This window comes from Pteronotus mesoamericanus, unplaced genomic scaffold, assembly GCF_021234165.1.
Source record: "Pteronotus mesoamericanus isolate MK-2021 breed Mesoamerican mustached bat unplaced genomic scaffold, CSHL_Meso_final scaffold_582, whole genome shotgun sequence".
NCBI lineage: Eukaryota > Metazoa > Chordata > Mammalia > Chiroptera > Mormoopidae > Pteronotus > Pteronotus mesoamericanus.
In genome coordinates, this window is record NW_026555323.1 from 518,847 (window position 1) to 541,679 (window position 22,833).

General features: G+C 50.1%; 1 protein-coding gene across 2 annotated transcripts in view; it reads left to right on the forward strand.

Moving 5' to 3' along the window:
• The window catches only part of CYFIP1 (cytoplasmic FMR1 interacting protein 1), a 93,407-nt gene that overhangs the window by 17,518 nt on the left and 53,056 nt on the right, over positions 1 to 22,833 (forward strand). Inside the window, exons 2-10 of one of the 2 annotated variants that reach the window (XM_054561935.1) lie at positions 9,035 to 9,157; positions 9,233 to 9,322; positions 10,481 to 10,558; positions 10,954 to 11,055; positions 12,158 to 12,339; positions 15,386 to 15,482; positions 15,575 to 15,703; positions 17,876 to 17,980; positions 19,830 to 19,921. In XM_054561935.1, coding sequence (XP_054417910.1) covers positions 9,041 to 9,157; positions 9,233 to 9,322; positions 10,481 to 10,558; positions 10,954 to 11,055; positions 12,158 to 12,339; positions 15,386 to 15,482; positions 15,575 to 15,703; positions 17,876 to 17,980; positions 19,830 to 19,921 — 992 coding nt within the window. In that variant the 5' untranslated portion in view covers positions 9,035 to 9,040. Of the gene's footprint in view, positions 1 to 9,034; positions 9,158 to 9,232; positions 9,323 to 10,480; positions 10,559 to 10,953; positions 11,056 to 12,157; positions 12,340 to 15,211; positions 15,282 to 15,385; positions 15,483 to 15,574; positions 15,704 to 17,875; positions 17,981 to 19,829; positions 19,922 to 22,833 lie in introns of those variants that run through there. The other variant, XM_054561936.1, reaches the window with a different exon arrangement.

Below are 22,833 nucleotides of genomic sequence, written 5' to 3' on the forward strand. Positions count from 1 at the left end.
TCTCTTTGCCCTTTGTGTTTGTCCTTATCCACCGGGAAGTGAAATGTCCTTCTTCCAAATATATGAAAATTAGTCCACCCAAAAGGGTTTTCGGAGGGTTTTTATGTCCAGAACAGGGCTAGGGGAATGGTGACAAAAAGGAAATGCATTTCTGTGATGGGAATTTCTGCGCTAATATGGTAAAACGCAAGACCCCTGTCCTGAGACCGCTGTTCCGCTTCGGACAGGCCCCAGTGGGCTGTGTCGACTGAGGTTGTCCGGGCTCAAAAGATGCCTCATGCACAGGTGGCAGCTCGATGACACCACCGCTTGGGTGCAGTTGGGGGTCTGAACCACGCTGTGACCCTTCAGGAGCAGATGCCTCCACGCTGTGCTCTCAGGGGGCTTTGACAAAGGCTTCTGGACCATGGACCCCGCCCCGGGGACCCCTCCTCGCCAGCCACCAGCTGCAAGCTACCCATCCTCACGCCACACTTGTGATGCCATCTCTGAAGGAATCTGTCACGTCTTCCTCCTCTGTTTTGTCTTGTCTCTGTGGCACATAGTCTGACGGGCGACTGTCTTCTCCCAGGGATACCAGGTGATCAAAGACACACACACACACATGGACACACACACACATGTGCACATATTCACATACACACACACACTTTTTTCTTTTATTTTTAATCTTTTGGCACAACCCATGCGCCAGGTAGAAAATCAGTCTCGTCGCTTTAATCTCCATCAACTCTTTGCAACCTAAGTGTTCTTTTCTTCTTTCTTTTAACAAATGTTTTATTAGTTGACGGACAATATTAAATCACTTTCAGATGTACAACGTAGTAGCTCGACATCAATGCCCCTTGCGGTGGTGATCACATCTGTCACCGTGCAAAGTTGTCACACTGTTACTGAGTATAAGCCCCGCCCTGTGTTTACACTCCGCCTCCCCTCCCCTCCCGTCTGACAACCATCAGTTTCTTCTTTGTTTCTATGAGTGTGTGTTTTGGTTTCATTTCATTTGTTTGCTTTGATTTTCATTTGATTTTTATTTTACTTTATTTTCTTATTGTTCAAATACATTTGTCTCCATTGTGTTCGCTTTGATTTTTAAAAAATTCCACATATAACAAATCATGTGATGTTTGTTGTTCTATGACTTATTTCACTTAGCGCAATACCTTCTAGGTCCATCTCTACTGTCGCGAACGGCAGAACTCCATTCTTTTTATGGCCAAGTAGAATTCCATTGTTTACATGCACCACAACTTTTTGCTCCACTTGTCTGTGGATGGGCACGTGGCTTGCTTCTGAATTTTGGCTATTGCCAATAATGCTGCAGTGAACACAGGGGTGTATATATCTTTTAAAATGAGTGTTTTGGATTTCTTTGGATAAATACCTCAAAGTGGAATTTCTGGGTCGTAAGGCAGTTCCATTTTTAGTTTTTCTGAGGACATTCCATACTGCTTTCCACAGTGGCTGCCGTGACACTGAGCAGTTTTATACACGTATTGGCCAAGGTCCTCTTTGGAGAAGTGCCCGTTCAGGTCCTCTGCCCATTTTTAAATTGGGTGGTTTGTTTTTTTCAGTGTTAAGTTGTATAAGTTCCTTATAAATTTTGGATAGCCTTCATTGGAGTATCTTTAGGGAATATCTTCTCCCATTCAGTGAGTTGTTGTTTCATTTTGTTGATGGTTCTTTCTTCTTTCTGAGACTGTTGAGTCACAAGGACTTGGTGTCCTTTTGAACTGAACTCTTGGCAAGCAGGAGGCCTACCTGTCTCCCTCCCACCTACCTCATGCTGCCCAGAAACGGAAAACGGTCAGATCATATTATTAAAAATAAGAAAGTCCTACTATGAACATTTCTTTCTTTGGAAGTGTGTGATGACTGTTATGTTTTATAGAAATCATCCTACCTTGTCCCTTGGACCCTCACGGTAGCCCCGCCCCCTGTCCCCATGCACCTCGCCTGCCCTGGCGGGGCCCTGTCTGGGGTGTGTGCTCTCGCTGCCTGTGCCCTGCCCCCAGGCCGAGGCTGGCTTCCTAGCACGTGCTCTCGCCCTCGGGAAAGTTTCTTTGCTGACATGTCCGTGCACCTCTGTCCTGGACCCGAATGGATGAAGTGCCCTGCCCGGGGGTCAGTGGCTTTGTCCCTGATCGGTCGCTGTGGAGCCTCTGAGCCTCGCTCTGCTCATCTGTCAGAGGGGGACAGCTGTACCCCAAGGGCGGCGTGAGGACGACCTGGTGAGATGTCAGGGGGAGTCTGAGGCCGAGGGGAGACGGCGCCACGTAGGGGAGCGAGGAGGGGGCAGCGGCTGCGCGGAGGGGGGGCGGGTAGGGGGTGGGGTGGGGGCGGGGGCAGCCTGCGGGGTTGGCGCTGCCCTGGTGGTGGGCGGTGGGAGGCTTCCGGTCTGTGCTGGGAGCCCCGCCTCCTGTGTACCTGTGATTGCTTGACACCCCACTTGTCCCCTACAGTCCCCCGATGCTCACTGTGTTGGCCACATGAGCTGCAAGGGGCACCATCTTTGGGCGCCAGCTGTGATCACTTAGATGAGAGGTCCAGACACAGGGTCCAGGAAGGGACGCCCCAGCCGGCCCCGTCTCGGATGCGCACCCGCAGCGTTGCCTGGGCTACAGGCCCCGGGCTGAGCAATTTGTGTGCTCCGTGCCGCGGTCCGTGTCGCTGCGGGAGAGGGGACTTTGCAGGCGGAGACATGCCGCCCCGCGCAGAGTTGGGCCTCAGTTCTGGATGCAAGACAGGTGTGCCTGCTCTTGCCTGAGTCAGAGGAGACTCCCCCCCGCCCCCCAACTCCTGGGAGCGTCTCAGGGTGAGGCAGGGGCTGTGGGGAGGGGGTAAGAGGAAGTAGCTGGATCCCTGGGGTCTCACTGGGCTGAGAGAGTTCTGCGTGTCGCAGCTCGTCCCTACGGCTACGCGGCTCCTCCTGCTCCTGTTCAGGGGCTCCTACCACACGCCAGGACCCTGCCTCAGGGACCCCACCAGGCACTCGGTAAGGCGGTCTCCCTGGCCCAGGGAACTAACGGGCAGTGTGAGTGCGTCGCACAACACAGCCCCCAGCTGGGCGTAATGTGCTACCCAGCTCGGCATGCGGGGCCTCGGGAAGCAACAGCTGCTGGACTCTGGTTATGAATTTGGGCCCACGGACCACAGGGAGCCCTCCCGGCAGGTGTGTTCCTGTCTCTCTCCATTCTGTGCCCGATCCACAAACGTGTGTCTGGGCAGCCTCCTCCTCACCCCATTCCGGAAGCTTGGGAGAGTCAGCTCTGAACGCAACACTACAAAGTATATTTTCTGATTGATCAAGAAAAAATACTGCAATTTTTTTTTCTCCCCATTTTGTATTGCAATAAAATATGCGTCACATAAAATTGACCACGTGAGCCACGTGCGGGTGTGCAGTTCAGTCGTACGGAGTACATTCACCTTGTTGTCACCATTGTCTCTAGAATGTTTCCTGTCTTCCCAGACGGGAACTCTGTGCCTGTTAAACACTCACTCCCCTGCCCTACCCTGCCCTGCGTGGCTTGGTTGGTTGGAGGTCATCCTGCAAAGCCAAAGGTTGCTGGTTCGATTCCCGGTCCCCGGTGTGGCACTTGTGAGAGGCAACCAGTAGACGTTTCTTTTCTACATTGATGTTTCTCTCCCTCCCTTCCCCCTGTCTCTAAAAATAAATAAATAAAAATCTTTCAATAAAAGTAAACACTAACTCCCCATTTCTGCCTCCTCCAAACCATGGCAACCGCCCTATTTCTCTCTGTGAATTTAACTACTCTAGGTACCTTTTAAGCCGAGTCATATGGCACCATGAACCCTTGAACCAAGCAGGAGTCACGGTGCCGACCCTCATGTAGTTGGAAGTCTGAGTACAACTGAAATCCGCCTTCCGCATATAAGTGGACCCGTGCAGTCCAAACCCGTGTTGTTCAAGGGTCAGCTGAATCTGTCCTTTTGTGACTACTGCCCTGTTCCGCTCAGCATAATGGCTTCAAGGTTCCTCCGTGGTGTCGCATGTGTCAGAACTCCCTTCCTTTTTAAGGCTAATATTCTATTGTGTGTATATAACCACATAAATATTTTTATACAGAGAAAAATGCCCTTAAACACTGATTTGACATAAGTGGAGCGTTTGACAGTTTTCCTTGGATGTGACATCAGCGTGTCACAGAGACTTTCTGCGACCTTCCTGCAGCGCGTCTCACCCCCGGTGGGCGGTCTCGTCCTCTCGGGGCTGAGACGGGAGAGGAGGGAGGGTCGTGTGGGCTCTGGGCGTGAGGCCAGGGTCACGTGGGCTGCGTGGCTGGGCCAGAGTGGTTGGCGCAACCTGTTTTCTCATTGATCCGTAGAGGTGGGGGTGGGGACGTAGGAAGTGCGTGAGCCCCCAGGCCACTCCTGACACAACGTGGGCTTGGGCCGAGGGAAAAGGCTGAAAGCCGGACTCGTCACCTGCAGCCTGGCCCCGGGGAGGCCACCGGCTCCGAGGTGCCCTGAGTGAGCGCCACTGGGCTCCCCACACTTGCTCAGCTGCGCAGGGACCCAGTCCTGGCCTCCCCTCTGGCCAGCGTGTAGAACAGGAAGCTGTACTGCCAGAAGGAAGTCGGTCATGAAAGAAAAAAAGGCTTCCTTCCTTGTTTTCAAAAATACCGAGTATTTTGAAAAATATCGGCTACATTTAAATGAGAAACATGCCAGCCAAATCTGCTCTGGTCAGCAGGAGCGCTCTTTACATGCCAGAGCCATTCCCGCTCTGCTGCATTCCCTTCCTGGGTTCCTGCTGAGTTACCGCAGCAACCGAGAATTGCTGCAGCCTCCTCCTGCTCTTGCGATTTCCTTCTCCTTTCTGTTTTCCATGACTGCTTGGCGCAGCGTGGAGCTCCCTGGTTAGATGCTTCCACATTCAGCATTGAGCTCTCTGCCTCCCGATCCCTGGTAACTTTCTTGCTTTGCAACTTACTGCTCATACAGCCACGGCAACTTCCTTTTGACTTGCGTGGTTCATCCTGTACCCTTCTACTCTTCAACCTACCTGCATCATTATATTTGAAGTGTGTTTCTCGTGGTGCCACCCACAGGTGCACGCCACATAACAGCGTGTCAGTCAACGATGGACCACCTATAGGACGGCGGGGCCTTAAAGTTAGAATGGAGCGGAAAGGTTCCTATCGCCTTAGTGACGTTGGAATGTGGTAGCTCAATGCATTGCTCGAGTGTTTGTGGGGACACTGGTGTCAACAGACCTGCTGTCCTGCCTGCCCACGGCTGATGTATGTGGTTGGCTGTGCCTTCTAGGTTGCGTAAGTACACTCTGCGATGTTCGCACAATGACGGAATCGCCCAGTGACACTTCTCAGAGCAAATCCATAAGCAACACAAGATTGTAGTTGGCTTCAGGGTATTTTTTGTTTTTTTTGTTTTTTGTTTTAATCCTTTCTGACAATCTGTCTTTTCAGTATGTGTTTAGAGTATAATATGTTTGCATTTACTTCTACAAATCATTCCATTATTTGATTCCCATTAGATATTCCCCCCCCACCCCACACACACACCTTTGGCTTATAAACAATAGAATTTTATTTTCAGTTCTGGAAGCTTAAAAGTCTGAGGTCAGAGTGTGTCAAGGCGCCAACATGGTCAGGTTCTGGTGAGAGCCTGTGGTATTGTGATTAGAGCAAGAAATATATATTTGGTCCTGGCTGGGTACCCAGTTGGTGAGAGCATCATCCTGGAAATGACAAAATTGTGGGTTTGATTCCTGGTCAGGACACATACAAGAAGCACCACAAATGGATGTTTCTCTCTTTGTAAAATCAATCACTAAAAAATTTTTAATAGAGAACTACATACTCGTTCTTCCTTGTTTCTGGGAGAGAGCTCCTATAACCTTTGGACTATCCTAAGTGATAAGAGCAATAAAGGTGTCTTAATATTCTTAACAAACGACACCAGAGGTTGTGTTCAGGAAGCTGGTCGCCAGGAGACTTAGCCAGGTGATAAGAGGTTTTCAACGTTCAGTCCCACCCCCTGACACTGGCTGGAGGTTGAATCCCTTGTCAGTGGCCAGTGATTTACTCAGTGCTGCCCAAGCGGGAAGCCTCCATACAGCCTGGAAGCGTAGGCTCACGCGAGAGTTGCTGGGTTGATGAGCACATGGGCCTTGGGAAGCATGTGGCACTCAGCGGGCGTGCAGACTCTGTGTCCTTCCCCCAGACCCACGGTGCATCTGTTCCATCTGGCTGTTCCTGAGTTACATCCTGTACAATGCACTGGTAATCTGTTATTAAAATGTTAAGTAAAATGTTTCTCCGAGTTCCACGAGCCTCTCCAGCAAATTAGTTGAATCCAAGGAGGGGGTCCCGGGAACCTCCAATATATTGCCTGACAGTCAGAAGTACAGGTAACAACCTATCACTTGCACCCGGTCCTTGAAGTGGGTGTGGAGGGAGTCTTATGGGGCTGAGCCTCGAGCCTGTGGGATCTCACGTATCTGCAGGTCAACAGTGTTACAATTGAGTTAAACTATAGGACAGCAAGCTGGTGTCTTAGAATTGCTTGGTGGTGAGGGGAGAACCCCCCTTGGGAGTTGGTGACAGACTCAGAGAGCCCTTTTCTGGGGGGCAGACGCCAGCTCCTCAGTGGGTCCTCATATGGCAGCAAGACGATCCTTATTTTCTCATTGCTGTTTCCTGTTTCTGCCTTCTTTTAGGTTATTTGAACACTTCTAGTATTCCATTTTCATTTTTTCTACATGATTTTCTTACACGTTGTATTGCTTTTATAGGTTTTTTTTTTCTTCTTTTGTGGTTGCTCTAGGGATTATTACAAGTATATGCTTAACTTTCGTTCTCCTTAGACCTGTCCCTGGAAAGGGGCCAGGACCGCTGGCGTGGTCTGGAATGTGTGGGTTCTTGACTTTGTGCAGGAAAGATTTCACTTGATGAGTTCGCGTGATTTTGAGGGTACATTTATTAAAGCTGGGGACAGTTGAACAGAAGAAGAGCTTAAGATCGAGGCAAGATCGCAGAAATAGGAGTGAGCTTGGGCGGATCTGCTTTTCAGCTCACTGGTTCAGAGCGTGAGCCCGGGTTCAGAGCGTGAGCCCAGGACGAGCTGCCGCTGCCCGCTGCTCCACTGGTTGCAAGTCTCATCGGGACCCTTAGCATTTAGGAGAAAGAAAGCTAAGACACACGCCTGAGGGAAGAAATGAGGGGAAGGCAAATGTGTGCTCAAGGGAGAACGCACATGGGGTCCTTTGTCTTAAGGGTTTTTATCTATTTTCTAAAGGCGGGAATTTTAGGGGAGGTCAAAGGGGAGGATCTCAGGAGAATAGTCATCAGCTTCCCACATGTGGCCTGTATTTTTCTGATTCATCAAAATGAGCCCATAAAGGGGTCTGGGTTATTCCCTGGTCAGTTTCACCTCAAAGAATGTCACCAAAGAGGGACCGGGACCGAGGCGGGTCTGCCCCCTGTTATGGTCCAGAATGTGTGAACCATTTGTTCCTATGTCCTTTGTTTGGGAAGATGAGACCTTGCAGTGTATTAGCTGGCTATAAATTTTTTTTAAATTTAATTTTTTTAAAAGATGTTATTTATTTTTAGAGAGGGGAAGGCAGGGAGATAGAGAGGGAGAGAAACATTAATGTGTGGTTGCCTCTCGTGCGCCCCCCACTGGGGACCTGGGCTGCAACCCAGGCATGTGCCCTGACTGGGAATCGAACCTGCTTCCCTTTGGTTCGCAGGCTGGCGCTCAATCCACTGAGCCACACCAGCCAGGGCAGAATGCTAATTTTTAACTTTAGCAGACAGCCCACCTGGTCCAGTTTACATTATGGCTCTGACCTGCCTCCTGTGGGTTGTGAGAGTGTGGGTCCCGTTCTTGGAGCCTCCACGGTGTCATCGCGCCTTTCCTGTGTGTGACGCCCACAGCCACCTAGGACCTGGCGGTGATCTCAGGGACTGGGTGTTAGAGGACCTGGTCCACGCATGTGCGGCTTGGGGATGGGCCCCACAGTTCTGGGCTTGCCCTTCAGAGCTGCTTTTTCCCCACGTTGTGCCCGGGCTTTTCTGGTGTCTGGAGTTACCTTTTTGCTTCTCCCACCAGCAGCCAGGGGCGGGGCTTGGGGAACCCTTAGCGCGGTGAACCTCCGCATGTGCGTCTTTGGGGTCCAGGGCTGGGAGGAGTGAGGGGTGCTTCTTCCATTCATTGTTCGCGTCCAGCCCGTCTGTAGCTCTTTCCTTCTCAGAACATACATCGTGGCCCCAGGTGGCCCACATGGGACGGGGGACTGTCCCATGCATCGTGTCTGGAGGCAGAGCTGTTTGGCGAGTGTCACCTGGGGTTCACGCTACTCCAAAGTCCTGTCCAGGGTCTGGGCAGCGTTCCGCAGGAGGCAGGCTGGAGGTGCCGCGTCCCGTCCCCTGGGGCTGGCACCCGTGTTTAGGTGACACGCGACTCTGTGTGTGTGCTTCTCAACACAGCCTCGGAGTTGTGCTCTACTCACCGCCCCGCCACGTCACCTTAGCCCCGCCCCTCACTTGGTGGTCCCCGCAGGCCGACCCTGTATTTCTGGGAGTCCTTACCCTGTAGCCCTGCTCCGAGGACTGGCCAGGGAGCGTCTGCACGCGGGAAACCCTGTTTCTGCCTCCAAGGCGGTGCCGGCCTCCACGGGGCAGATGCGGTGTTGGGGTGTTCCCTCCTCCGGCCCCGCGACGGGGTGTTGGGCGCTCCCAGAGAGCTCTCTAGGGACAGTGGCCCCAAAGTGGGAAGGGTGACAGGAAGTGAAACCATGCGAGCTGGCCTGTATGCCTGCATTGAGACTCCTCGAGGCCCGCACCGGCTGCACGGTGACTCTGTTGCCGGAGAGCCCGGGGAGGCACGCGAGAACCTGGGGACTGCCCGTGAGCCCCTTGCGATCCCTTGCGCTCTCAGAAGAGGGGTGAGCGACTGGGGGCCCGCTCCCCCGACCCTGGAAGGATCCCCAGTGTGCCCCTGCCGTTCCTCACAACACCGGTGACTTTGTATTTTGTCCTAGGCCAGGATGGCGGCCCAGGTGACACTGGAGGACGCGCTGTCCAACGTGGACCTCCTGGAAGAGCTCCCTCTGCCGGACCAGCAGCCCTGCATCGAGCCGCCACCGTCCTCCCTGCTCTACCAGGTGGGTGCGGGGTGACCGCGGGGCAGGCCGCCAGCGACACTGACCTCCAAGTGACGGCGTTTCTCTTTCTTGCAGCCCAATTTCAACACTAACTTTGAAGACAGAAATGCGTTTGTCACCGGTATTGCAAGATACATTGAACAAGCCACGGTCCATTCTAGCATGGTAATTCCACCCGCGTGTCTTTGTTTTCGTCTGGGGAACGGCTCATCCAAGTAGCAACTGTACCCACCCTCTTTGGGTATCATCCTGATAGGATACCTCTTGGGGGAAACGAGTGACAAACAGGGAAACACCCTGTTTGTTTTTTGGGGTTTTTTTTTAAGCTTCTGTTTTTCTTATTTTGTACATGCTCTTTCTGCGTGTACACGCTCTTTCTGCAAATTTCGCATCTCTGGCCCAGAGGACACCTTCCTCAGAATTTTCAGGGAGCCTGTTTTCGCTTCCTGTCACGTACCTGTACGCATGCGCGCCGCTCATGATTTTGGTCGCGTAAATGAAGGGCATTGTTATAATTACGTATTTTCCTGATGTCATGAACATTTTGTAAATGTCCACAATTGAACTGTTTTTACAAGTTCACTTAGTTTCCCTTCTTTCTTACAATAAAAAAATGCTGCCATGAACATCTTTCTAATACATAGTTATTGCCTTTGGCTAGATTTATGGAAGTGAAATTACTGGGTCAAAGGTTGTGAACAGTGTAAAGTATCTTCAAAACGTTATCAAATTGTAGTTGACTTCTCAAGAACATCTGTGCGATTTTTACCATTTTTTAGCCAAGGAGACAAGGTGAAAGCAGTAGACACTAAGGTGGTTTTTAAAGGATGGCAAGCCTCTTACAGACATCCTCCCTGGACGCCCGCTGTTGCGGAAACACTGCTTAGCTTTTCTTCCTGCGCTGAGGACGGCAGGGCCGCGTCAGGCTTTTCCCTGAGCAGAACCACCTCCGTAGCCGGGTTTGAGCCTGTGGTGACGGGGTGCATCTGAGCTGCACCGCCCCTGCCCCGACCCTGTCCCCACCTTCGGCTCTGCATTGCCCCGGGTCGCCTGGGGCTGAGTGGAGCTAAGGTGTGGGAGCTGTGGCCAGTGTCTGTTGGCCCTGCGCATTTAGCCCTGGGGGTGGTTCGTGTGGTCATCATGGCCACACGCCTGTGTCACAGCGTCACCAGCTTCTGAACAGCTGCCTCTTACTTAGCACTGGTGCTTGTGTCTGAAAGGGACAGTCAGGATAGTTCATGCCTCTAGATTTTAGCAATTTGCGTCTCCTTGGTTGGGATCATTCCCTTGCTTGCCTTAGCTCTGCCCTGTGTACCCTTGTAGAATGAGATGCTGGAGGAGGGCCAAGAGTACGCTGTCATGCTGTACACGTGGAGGAGCTGCTCTCGGGCCATCCCGCAGGTACCCTGCTGAAGAAGGGCCCCGCCCAGCCAGACCACACCACCGCCTGCTGGTCCAGTTCAGCCCGGATGGACCACGCCCCCACCTTGCCAGCCCCGCCCAGCCCAGCCTGACCAGGCCCTTATCTTGCCAGCCCTGCCCAACCTAGCCAGACCACGCCCCACACTGCCAGACCACGCCCCACACTGCCAGGCCACGCCCCATCCCGCCAGCTCTGCCCAGCCCAGCCGACCACGCCCCTATCACCAGCTCCGCCCAGCCAGACCATAACCCACACCATCCGCCCCCCCCCCCCCCCCCAATCTACCCTTAAGCAGTCAGTGACCCCAGCTCTAACAGCGTCCTTCCCCCTTCCAGCTGGGTTGAAGCTTCTCCATGTGCTTGTTTATTCCTAGGTGAAATGTAACGAGCAGCCTAATAGAGTGGAAATTTATGAGAAAACCGTGGAGGTCCTCGAGCCTGAGGTCACAAAACTGATGAATTTCATGTACTTCCAGGTAAATAACAGCGAAACAATCCTAGGGGTTCATGCAGAGGAGTAGGATGATGCCACTGTGTCCCTGTCACCGTGAACTCAGTACATCAAGTGCATGTAAATTAAAGCAACGACAACAGCTTCTGAGACAAAAGGGAACCAAGCCTTTGACAGTTTAACTTCATGAAGAACATGAAGTTAAAGTTTTGCTCCCCCTTTCAGAATAAACACTTCTGTTGTGTTTCACTTCTCTACCTAAGAGTAACTTTGTATTTCCTGCATGAAGACTGCCTTCTCAGTTCCAGTACCTTTGTCTTTCTGCCAGTTTGTACTTTGCATGCATCAGGCATTTTGGGTGTTTTCTTTCTCAGCCTCACCCTGACCTTGCTCCGGTGGTCCTCACCCTGCCCTTGGCTGCTTCTAGCCCCTTGCTTAGGTACAGTGGCTGCAGGAAGGGGACTTGCTGGCTTTTAAAGGTGTGCTTTGGAAATGTGTGAAGTTTTGTTTTTTGTTTGTTTTTTTTTATTACAGGTTCCTTTAGCAAAGGCAGAAGATAAAATTTAGGAGACTAATTTTTGTTTTATTTTAAAAGTTATCAAGCCCTGGCCAGGTGGCTTGGTCAGTTGGCACGTCCTCCCTTACACCAAAAGTTCATGGGTTCCATCACGATCAGGGTACATACCTAGGTTGAGGGTTCGATCCCCAGTCAGGGTACAGAGGGGAGGCAACCAATCGATGTCTCTCTCTCTCTCTCTCTCTCTCTCTCTAAAATCGATAAACATATCCTCGGGTGAGGATTGGAACAAAAAAATAAAAGAGGACCCCCCCCCCTTCCTCTCTGAAAGCTAAAACATCTGATTTAAAGACGTTCTATTGGAGCATTTCATCCTGTAACTTTACTGGAATAATCAACAACATTCGTTTACTTTAGGGACATATTTGGTAAAGTACAAAATTCACAGTGATTGTCAGGGAGCAAAGGCACGTGGAGTCTCTCTCCCTGCGCTTTAACTCTTGGCGCACTGCGGTGGGTGTCTCTGAGTGACTGTATACTGTGCTCGGAGCGAGGCGGGGAGCTGGCCCTTCACTGACAGCGACTTCTCTGTCCCCCTTTCTCTGCGCAGAGAAACGCCATCGAGCGTTTCTGCGGGGAGGTGAGGCGCCTGTGCCACGCGGAGCGAAGGAAGGACTTCGTATCCGAAGCCTACCTGATCACGCTAGGCAAGTTCATCAACATGTTCGCGGTGCTGGACGAGCTGAAGAACATGAAGTGCAGCGTGAAGAACGACCACTCCGCCTACAAGAGGTGAGCCGCGCCCTGCGCCCGGGCCCGCGTGGAGAGCGCGCGGTTGTACGTGCACACAGTGGGTGCGCAGCTCAGGTGTGCTGAAGTCATTGCAGCTGCTTGGCGGTGGCTGCTTGCCAGATGTAGACCTGTTTGATACGTGCTCCTGGCGTAGCTGGCAGGCGACGTGTGCCGCGATGTTCTTGTTAGATAGTGTCGCTCTCCAGTGTTTGTTGAGCTCAACACCCTTGGGAAGACAGAAGCACGCAAGACCGACCTTTCCCTGCTCGCGGTCTCTGCGTGGGCATTTGGCTCAGTGAGCATCTTGGAGAGACGCAGGTGGGTTCTGCAGCCTGAAGGTGTCACCTCTGCTGGTCACTCAGCTCAGATGTCCCTGGCAGGTACACACCACCACGACAGTGGGCAGAGCTGGTCCCGTGGACCGTCACAGGGTCACGCTGAGCTTCCGGGTTTCTCATACTGGCTCTCCCCCTACGCCGGGCAGTTTTCTTTTTGAATGTGGAGGAGAGAATTGGAAAAGGCGGGCGTCATGTGGCTATGTGTTTCTGGAACACAGTGTGGGAGGGTTGGTGGCAGGAAGGGACAGGTGGGTTGCCTGCTGACTTCTGATTGACTCAACTTAGAGGGTCTGTACCGGGTAACTGAAGGCACGACTGGCTAGAACAAGATGCTGAGTCATGTTTCCTCTTGCCAGACAAGGAATCTGAGCAATGAAGTTAAGCTGGAAGAGATTTTCCGTTGCTGTACTATGTTACATCTGAAATCATACCCCTGTTGCTGTGTCTTTAAAATGAAATTGATCCAGGATAGGGCACAAAAGGGAGATTTAGGGATGAGGTGGGAGTGGCGCTAGATCACGCAGATGTTAAGCCTTATTCATGTGAGTAAGTACAGGCATTGCATACCATTCACCCAGAATCAGCTCTGATTTTGAGAACTGCCAGGTTTTTGGAGTTGACCTGTTTACTCCTCTTGGGGAAGAAAGTCTGGAGTTGTCCCCACTTGATGATAGTGTGGGTGGAGTGTGGGGGCTTCTGAGGGGTGGAGGGTGGAACCCACCCAACCAGAAGAGCAGCTTCTGCTCCTGGCTTCACAGATCATTGCTGCATGATTTTAAAAAAAAAATTTTTTTTTTAAATTTATTGATTTTAGAGAGAGAGGAAGGAAGGAGAGAGAAAGAAACATTGATTTGTTGTCCACTCATTGATGCATTCATTGGTGATTCTTGTATGTGCCTTGACCAGGGATCGAACCCGCAGCCTCAGCGTAGTGGGATGACGCTCTTAACAACTGAGCTACCCGGCCAGAGCTTGCTGCGTAATTTCAAGCAGCTTTCTCAGCCCTGCTGACTTTGTCAAAGGTGCAGGGCATCAGTGATTTTAAATTTCAAAAAGGGCTTTTTTTTTCTTTTAGTAAATGCTTTCTTTTTGCTTAGCAAACAGCATTTTTATTCCAAAGGCTAGGTTGTAAAATAACTTTATCATGGGGCTGCTCCATGGAAGGCTGTCTCGGAGGGGCCTGGGCACCCCTCCAGGAGCTGCTTGGGCATCTTTACCGCCCCTCAGGCGCCTCCTCACCCCTTTTAACAGCCTCTTCCTGTGTCCTCTGTTTGGGACCCCCTGTTGGTTTCCTTTTCCAAACAGTAACCCCCTTCCTCCCCAGCCTCCCAGCACCGACACTCACACCTATTTTATTTGCATCCAGCTGGTAGCCTTTCTGAACCTCGATGCCAAGATCACCCATATGGTTATGGCGAGGCTTGAGGCAAAGAGAAAACAGTATCTTCGATCCCTTCCTTAGCCTCAGCAGCCACTAAATTGATAAAGTGAGCACTTTAAAAAAAGGGATATTACATATAAATTAATAGGAGGTTTAACCATATATAATTTGTAAAAACCCACAGAAATAACAGTGGCTTAATAACATGTCAGATTCTCTGATCTGAAAAGTTCTGAGACAGGTGGCCTGCAGCTGATGGGGGCGGTTCCACAGTGTTCAGGACCCAGGATTCCTGCTGTCTCGCTGCTCTGCTGTTTTCATGTTCTGCCTCGTGGTACAAAATGGTTGCTTGAACTCCCGCCATCATTTCTACACTCTAGTCACCAAGGAGGAAGAAGAATAAAAGGGCCTGCACTATTCCCCATAAGTAAACTTTCAGGCGCCTTGCCACACTGCTCATGATGTCTCATGGCTCAGCTGTCGATCATGTGGAGATGAGGCTATTGCTGTTGCGTGGAAATTGGGGTTTATTCCTAAGGAGGCAGGAGAGGTTATCCGTCTTTGCCGCGGGTATTTTTCTTTGGTACAGCCCCCAAGGTTCTAGGTTGTACAGACATGACCTTATGTGGCAGTTCCAACTAGATCACTAGACGTTCGGGGGCCCGCCTTAGATGTGCGGAATCCTCACACCCACCTCACACTGCGTTGCGAGACCTCAGAGGCTCCGCACAGGCCCTGCACTGTGGTTGGACCTCGATGGACAGGCCATTCTGTGTGTTCCTTTCAGCCCTGGGGGTGAGTCGTTTGCCACAGACGTCAAAAGTGAGGCTTGCGCGAATTCCAGAGGTCGGTCCAAAATGGATCTGAGTGCTGGTAGCAAAACCAGGATTCTGTCCCAGGCTTTTGGCCCCAGAACTGTGCATGGTCCCTGACCTGCAGGAGATGAGGTGGTGCAGAGGCGTCTTGGCCCAGAACCTGAGTGTGGCTGGCCATCTTCATCACTCGCTCCGGGGAGGTGGCTGTCCTCAGACTTGGGGGCAGGTGGCCCTGGCGAGGGCCAGCATGCAGTGGCCCTTCAGGAAGGCCTGCCAGTGTCATTGCCACCAGCTCTGGAGCGCAGTGTTGTGAGCTGAGCAGCTCAGGGCCCAGGAGGGTTCAAGGAGGCTGAATCTGTAACCAGCTGCTAAGACCACATTTCTGCAGATAACTGTGGCCACAGAAAGGTGATCTTGATTTTCCTGGCTTTTTTTTTTAATCACTTAGTTGGTTGATCAGCTTGGTTTTTGGTTTTTCTTTTTCTTTCTTTTTTTTTTTTTTGCCTTCAAAGGGCTGCACAGTTTTTGCGGAAAATGGCAGACCCGCAATCCATCCAGGAGTCGCAGAACCTGTCCATGTTCCTGGCCAACCACAACAAGATCACACAAGTAAGGCAAGGCCCTGGCTGCCAGGCGGGCAGGCGGGCGGGCAGAGCCGGAGGCCCGAGAGCAGCCGGTGGCACAGTTTCCCCCTCTTTCAGTCTCTGCAGCAACAGCTTGAAGTGATTTCTGGCTACGAAGAGCTCCTGGCCGACATCGTGAATCTGTGCGTGGATTACTACGAAAACAGGATGTACCTGACGCCCAGCGAAAAACACATGCTTCTCAAAGTACGTGGGCAGGGGTGATGGGCAGCCGGCTCTCCTTGACATACGTTTTGTGTCTTTTTAAAAAAATGTTTATTTATTTTTAGAGAGGCAGAAGGGAGGGAGAGAGGGAAAGAAGCATCAATGTGTGGTTGCCTCTTGTGCGCCCCCTACTGGGGACTTGGCCCACAATCCAGGCATGTGCCCTGCTTGGGAATCGAACCAACGACCCTTTGGTTCACAGGCTGGTGCTCAATCCACTGAGCCACGCCAGTCAGGGCTGTCTGCGTCCTTTTGACAGGTTTGTCTTACTCTCAGATTTATGCAGCTGTGTGTCTGTGTGTGTCCAGCAGCCTGTCCTACAGGCTTTCCACACATTCCCTGAGTGTGTCCTGAACTTGACCCCAGAGCCAGGAGGGCCCCACCCCCAGCCCCGAGCAGGTGTTTGTGGGTGACAAGTCTGGGGTCAAGGACTTCGCTCAGCGTTCAGCCTCTTGTAGCAGAGCTTATACCAGAGTGGGCTTGTTAAGCATATCATTCCTAGGAATTAATTAGAGGGGGTCCGACTTACGATTTTTCAACTTCGGTGTGAAAGTGATACACGTTCAGTAGAAACCATACTTTGATTTTAAATTTTGCTATTTTTTTCCCAGGCTAGTGATAAGTGGTAGAATGTTCTGTCGGGTAATTTTTGGACAGCAGCAGCGAGATGGTTTTGTCCAGGTGTGGGCTTAGTGGGAGCGGCATGAGCACGTTGAGGGTCGGTGAGGCTAAGCTGTGATGTTCTTATTTTAGAGAGACAGGTAGGGAAGGAGAAAGAGAGGGAGAGAAACATTGATGCACGAGAAATACATTGATCCGTTGCCTCTCCCATGCCCCCAGCCTGACCCGCAACCCAGGCATACACCTTGACCAGGAACCGAACCAGTGACCTTTCAGTTCACAGGATCATGTTCAGTCCACTGAGTCACACCAACCAGGGAGAAATGCATTTTTGACTTATGAAATTTTCAACTTACGATGTGTTTATTGGGGTACAAGTGCATCATGAGCACAGGAGCATCCGTGTACCATGTCTCCGTGAATAAAGTTGCCTTTTTTGGTCAAGAAACGTGGCCATTCACCCTGTTCTTCTTCTTTTTTTTTGAAGGAAGGGAGGGAGAAAGAGTGAGAGAAACACATTGATGTATGAGAGAAACATCGATTAGTTGCCTCTCACAGTCCCCCAAGGGAGGACATTGTCTGCAACTCAGGCATGTGTCTTGACCGGGAATCGAACCAGCAGCCTTTGGTTTGTAGGGCTGTGCTCAATCTACTGAACCACACCAGCCGGGGCCACCGTGATTTTTGTTACTATTCTGTTCAAATCGGGAAGGTTGTCAGTGGCATTTCTCACTGGGAGGGGGAGAAGGGAGTCCAGGGTTTCCTGCTTCCCGATCTGCCCTGTATGGAGGGAATCCTGGGGGATCTGGGCTGGGTGTCCCTCCCACAGCCCTGCCTGTGGGAGCTGACACCTCTCCACCCTGGATAGCATCACGGAGGGTTGGGGTGTAGGGCGCTGTCCAGTGCAGCACCCTGGGACGGCAGGTGCGGGAGCCCGTGGCCGTGGCTGCGGGCGGAAATCCATACTAACTATTGCCCTGTGCTCGACCGGAGGTGAGGTGGTCAATGTGCCTGGGAGGACATTGAAATAGCCAGAAGAAACGACACATAAAAGAGTAGCTTCAGCCGTGGCTGGTGTGGCTCGGTTGTTGGAGAATGGTCCTATAAACCAGAAGTCCATGGGTTCGATTCCTGGTCAGCACACATACCCAGGGGGGTCGGTACCAGGTCGGTGCATGTACAAGAGACAACCGATTAATGTTTCTCTCCGGCATTGATGTTTCGCTCTCTTTCCCTCTCCCTTCAGCTTCCCCTCCCCTCTCTAAATTTTTCTCTCCCTCTCTTCCCTACTGCCCTTCCCCTTTCTTTAAACTCAATAAGCATGTCCTCAGGTGAGTATAAAAAAATAAAAATAAAAAAGGATAGCTTAGCTTCGTATGAAGGGATAGCATGTATTCCCGAGGAGCTTTTAGAATTGCTTTCTGAAAAAAAGAGTGAGTTGTCATTTCAAAATTCTGAACTGTAGCCGGTAAGTGCTCGTGGGTAACGAACCTGTCGGGTCTGACTCTTCTGCTCCATGTTGCGCTCTTTCAGGTCATGGGGTTTGGCTTATACCTGATGGATGGGAGCGTCAGCAACATCTATAAGCTGGATGCCAAGAAAAGGATAAACTTGTCCAAAATCGACAAGTTCTTCAAGGTGAGTGACATTTCGATTGATGTGCGTTCCGTCTGAATTTGGGGCGGTTACCCGGGACCCTGAGCTGTCCTGGGATGAGGGTCGGGGTGGCGCTCTGCTCCTGTCTGCGAAGGTGCCTGCCCCCTGCACTGGTTCTCTCTGGGTGTGACTCTCGCGAGAAGATCCTGCCGCGCGTACTCGCATCTGGCTGCTCACTGTGTTAGAGGCATCCTTCTGGGAGTCCGCAGCCGGGGTCCGTAGGTTTTCATTGCGGAGCTGCTGGCCCTTGGATGGTTATACCGCAGTTTGTTAGTAGGTATCCATTCTGCTGTGACCGGCATGAGGTCGTTCCTGGGCTGTGGCTGGTGCTTTGACTTAGCGCACGTGTGCGCGCGCTTCTGTTGGGCATTTACCCCAGGGTGGGATTCGGGGTCACAGACATGAACATTTTCAGGGGTAGTAGACACAGCGGAACCAGCCTCCCATGTGACTGTGCCGATTGGCGTTCCCATTGCTCCCCATCCTCGCTGACACTCGACACTGTCACTTTTTTGGGAGGGCATCCTGAAGGGCTGGTATGTCATTACGATTTTATTGGCTAGAGTTTCCCTTGGCTCAGGTGATGTTTTTCTGGGGACTTTTCCTATTCTAGCACTTCATGTGTTCTTTTCTTTTGAAGCATCACTTCAAATTTCTTGGCGGTTTTTTCCCCCTGTGGATTTGTAACTCGTCGCGTATTTTAGGTGCATGGCGTTTGTTGCGCACATGGCATTCCTCTCCTTTTCACCTTCGTAAAAGTGTTGTTTGGTAAAGAGAGGTTCTTAATTTTATTGTAGTCCAGTGTAAGATGGACATCTTTAATGTCCATGTTAAGAAACGTTTGTGTACAGCGGGCTCATGAGACTTCCTGCGGGGTTAGCTTCTAGAAGCATCAACTTCCTCTTCCATCAAGGTCTATAGCTTCCCCCTGGAACTGGCCTCTGTGTGGTGTGAGGTAGGGGTTGACATTCACGGACTATTTTTCTCCATCATGGGTACCCGGTTGACTCTGCCCGTTCATCGCGAAGACCATCCGTCCTGCGTTGTTCTGCATGACATGGGCCATAAACCAGGTGTCTGTCTGTGACTCTGTCTTAGGTTCTCTGTCCTGCCCCACTGGTCTCCTCCGTGCTCCAAGGCCACGCGCTCCTCATGGCTGTGGCTTCCCAGGAGATTTGATCTGCTTACCAGGAAGTCTGCGCGTTACGTTCTTCAAGATTGTTGGGCGTGTTGTCTCTTCGCCTCTCAAAATGCCTTTTAGAACTGGCTTGTGATTTTCCCATATGCACACAACTCATAAACCACTTTCCTCTTGGAATATTGTTTGGGATTCCATTGCATGTATAGAGCAATTTAGGGAGAATGCTCTTTTTAAAATACCAAGTCCTCCAATACATGAACCTGATATATCTTTCCATTCACGTAAAACTTTAAAATTCTCTCCAGAATTTTTGGTAGTATTTTTGCTTAGAGACCTTGTACCTATTTCATCTATTGTATGCATGTGTATTTTTAAGTTTTTGATGCTATTACAAATTCTTTCACTTTCCGTTTTCATTTTCTAATTGTTCCTACTATATAGGAATTACCATGGATCTAGCCAGAGTTAGTTTAACTGTAATATTTGAAATAGTCTTATGAATGTTGCTTCTTGTATTTTGTTCTTCAAGTGAATGTAGAAGCTGTTTATGACTTTTTTGCACCAAATGACTTGCAGAAATAGCATTCCACCCACAGTAATTGTTAGCATTATTCATTCGTCTTGTGGTTATGCATTTGATGACTAAACATACATGATGATGCGTTTTTTGTTTCTGTTCTTTGAATATAGCAACTCCAGGTGGTTCCGCTGTTTGGGGACATGCAAATAGAACTGGCAAGATACATCAAGACCAGCGCCCACTATGAGGAAAATAAATCTCGGTAGGAGAGTGAACCGCCCAGTTAGAATGTTCTGGAATACTTTCACTGTGGTTTCGTAACATTACATGTTTGTCCAGTGATCACACCTTTACATTCTCAGCCATCTGGAAAAGAATGGCTAATCTAGTAGCCCTTGCCGTATGTGGCTGTTTACATTTAAATTCCTTAAAAATGTAATTTATCATGTTTTGCCACATATAATGCATTCCCGTGTATAGTGCACAGCCACGTTTTTGGCCCAAACTTTCAGGAAAAAAATCTTTTGTTTAAAATTTTTAATTCAATTTCGTATTTATATTTAGATCCTTGTTTTTTGGTATTATAATAGAGCTTTTGCATTTCTTTTTAAACACATTATGGTACAAGACGTTTTATGTAACAATTACAAAACACAAGCACAGATACAAGGTATATTTGGGCGAAAACGGTGCATATTATACACGACAAAATATAGTATTTCCTTTAGAACAGCCACATCTCAAATATTTAATAGTTGGTGGCTAATTTTTTTTAATTTTTAAACTTTTTATTTATTGATTTTTAGAGGAAAGGAGAGAGAGAAACATCGATTTGTTGCATTCATTGGTTACTTTTTTAAAAATTTTGTTTTGACCTTGGCGTTGTGTCTCAGTGGGTTGATTGCCCATGTGTGAACCAAAGGGTCCACGGTTGGATTCCCAGTCAGGGCACATGCCTGGGTTGTGGGGCCAGGCCCCCAGTAGGGGGCGCGTGAGAGGCAACCGCACATTGATGTTTCTCTCCCTGTCTTCCTCCCTCCCTTCCCCTCAGTCTAAAAATAAATAAATAACATCTTTAAGAAAAGAGCCATGCTTCTAAAAAAAAATTATTTTTATTTACTTTATTGATTTTTTTTTAATAGAGAAACATTGATTTGTTGTTCCATTTACTGATGCATTCATTGGTTGATTTTTGTATGTGCTCTGACTGGGGATCGAACCCACAACCTTTTAAATATGTAAAAACCATTGAGTGTGGCTCTGAGGCCCTATAAACCCTGGACGCATTTGGCCTGTTTGCCAAGCTCTGTGCCCACTTATTTCCTTGTGAACCACCGTTTAGTCTGATAGGTGAGCCCATTTAGACAACTTCTCACCCTCCTCTGAGTCATGTTTAGTAAACCGAAACCTCTTTGAGCTTCATCACCGACTCAGGCTCTGATCTGGAGCATAAGGTTGTTCCTGGGGATGAAACGCCCGCCTGAGGGAGTTCAACGCAACCAAGTGATGGCTCTTCAAGCTGGCTGCTCCCTGACAGATGCAAATAGGGTCACCAGACCCCACTAGATTAGCAGTCACCAGAATGTCAGTAAGAAAATCAGGAAACGATGAGTTTGGTATACTTAATTTTTTTTTTTTTTTTTTAATCCTCATATGAGGACTTTTTTTTTTCCATTGCTTTTAGAGAGATGGGAAGGGGGAGAGAGAAATATCGATGCAAGAGAGAAGCATTGATTGGTTGCCTCCTGCATGTGCCTGGACTGGGAATCAAACTCACAGCCTTTCAGTTATGGGATGACTCTCTAACCAACTGAGCAACACCAGCCAGGGCCGTAGTTACTTATTTTTGTTTTTCATATGATCTGTTGCAAGTTGATAGCGTTTAATTGGTATTAATGGGCGTGTGTAGCAGCCCCCTGCGTGGGGGGAGCTTTAGTGGGCAGCAGTCAGCCCTGAGCCAGCCCCAGTGGCCCAGAAAGGGCGAGGCAACGAGGGCACAAATGTCAGCTCTCAGGCTCTGGATTCCCTTCAGGGACTTGCAGGGCTGGACCTGCTGTTTGGGGCCTGTGGGGACCCCCGTGTACTGAGGGTAGACCCCATGCAGGGCCTGGGCCTTGCATGCTCATTGCAGACTTGAGGAGCTGCCTTGGGTGATGCCACCATAACCCATCATTCTACATGGAATAGAATGTTACAAAGGGCCCAAGCTCCAGCCTGTGAACCAAAAGATCACTGGTTCGATTCCTGGTCAGGGCACATGCCTGGGTTTCAGGCCAGGTCCCCAGCTGGGGGCGCGCGAGAGGCAAACAATTGATGTTTCTCTCCCTCTCTTTCTCCCCCTTCCTCTCTGTCTAAAAAATAAATAAAATCTTTACAAAAAACTTTTTTAAAAGCAAGTCTGAAAGGGATGCCGCTTGGGATGGATTATCTCCAAAAGTGGTCACTGCACTGTCCCCTTTGGGTAGAGGGTGCCAGCTGGGTAAAAGCGGCGAGGACAGAGCAAGGAAGCAGCCCTCTAAGCCCCAAGGCCAGGCTTTCGTCCCAAGACCACCAGCTTCCAGCAGTTTTAATTCTTAATAAACTCCTCTCCCACTTGCTTGTGTCTGTTTGCTGCTGGATGGTGCATTGTGCACGTAGGTCGTCACGCCGATACCGTCTAACTTGCAGGTCATGTCAGTTTCCAACTCGCGCTCCTTCCTGAGCCTCCTGCTGACTTGCCTTTTGCAGTGGCTTCTTGTTTTCCCGTGTGAGCTATACAGGAGTATCAGTCCCCACTGGCCCTGCAGTCATGTGGCCGCGGGTCTCTGCTAGGGTGGTACAGAGTCCTAATTCCAGCAACAGCTCTCAGCTGTTGAGAGCGCAGTGTATTTGTTTGGGGTTTTTTTTTGTGGGGTTTTTTTTGCTGTTGTTAATTTCATTTTTCAATTACAGTTGACACTCAACATTCCTTTGTGTCAGTTTCAGTGTGCAGCGTTGTGGTTAGACAGTCATACTAATACTTTACAAAGTATTCCCTCGATATTTCTAGCGCCCTCCCGGCTCCATACATAGTTATTACAATATTACTGACTGTGCTCCCGGTGCTCTAACTTACATCGCAGTAGAAAGTAGCCTGGTGATTGAGGAGAAATTAGGATCACATTTCAAAGACAGAATAAGAAGGCCAGACAGAGA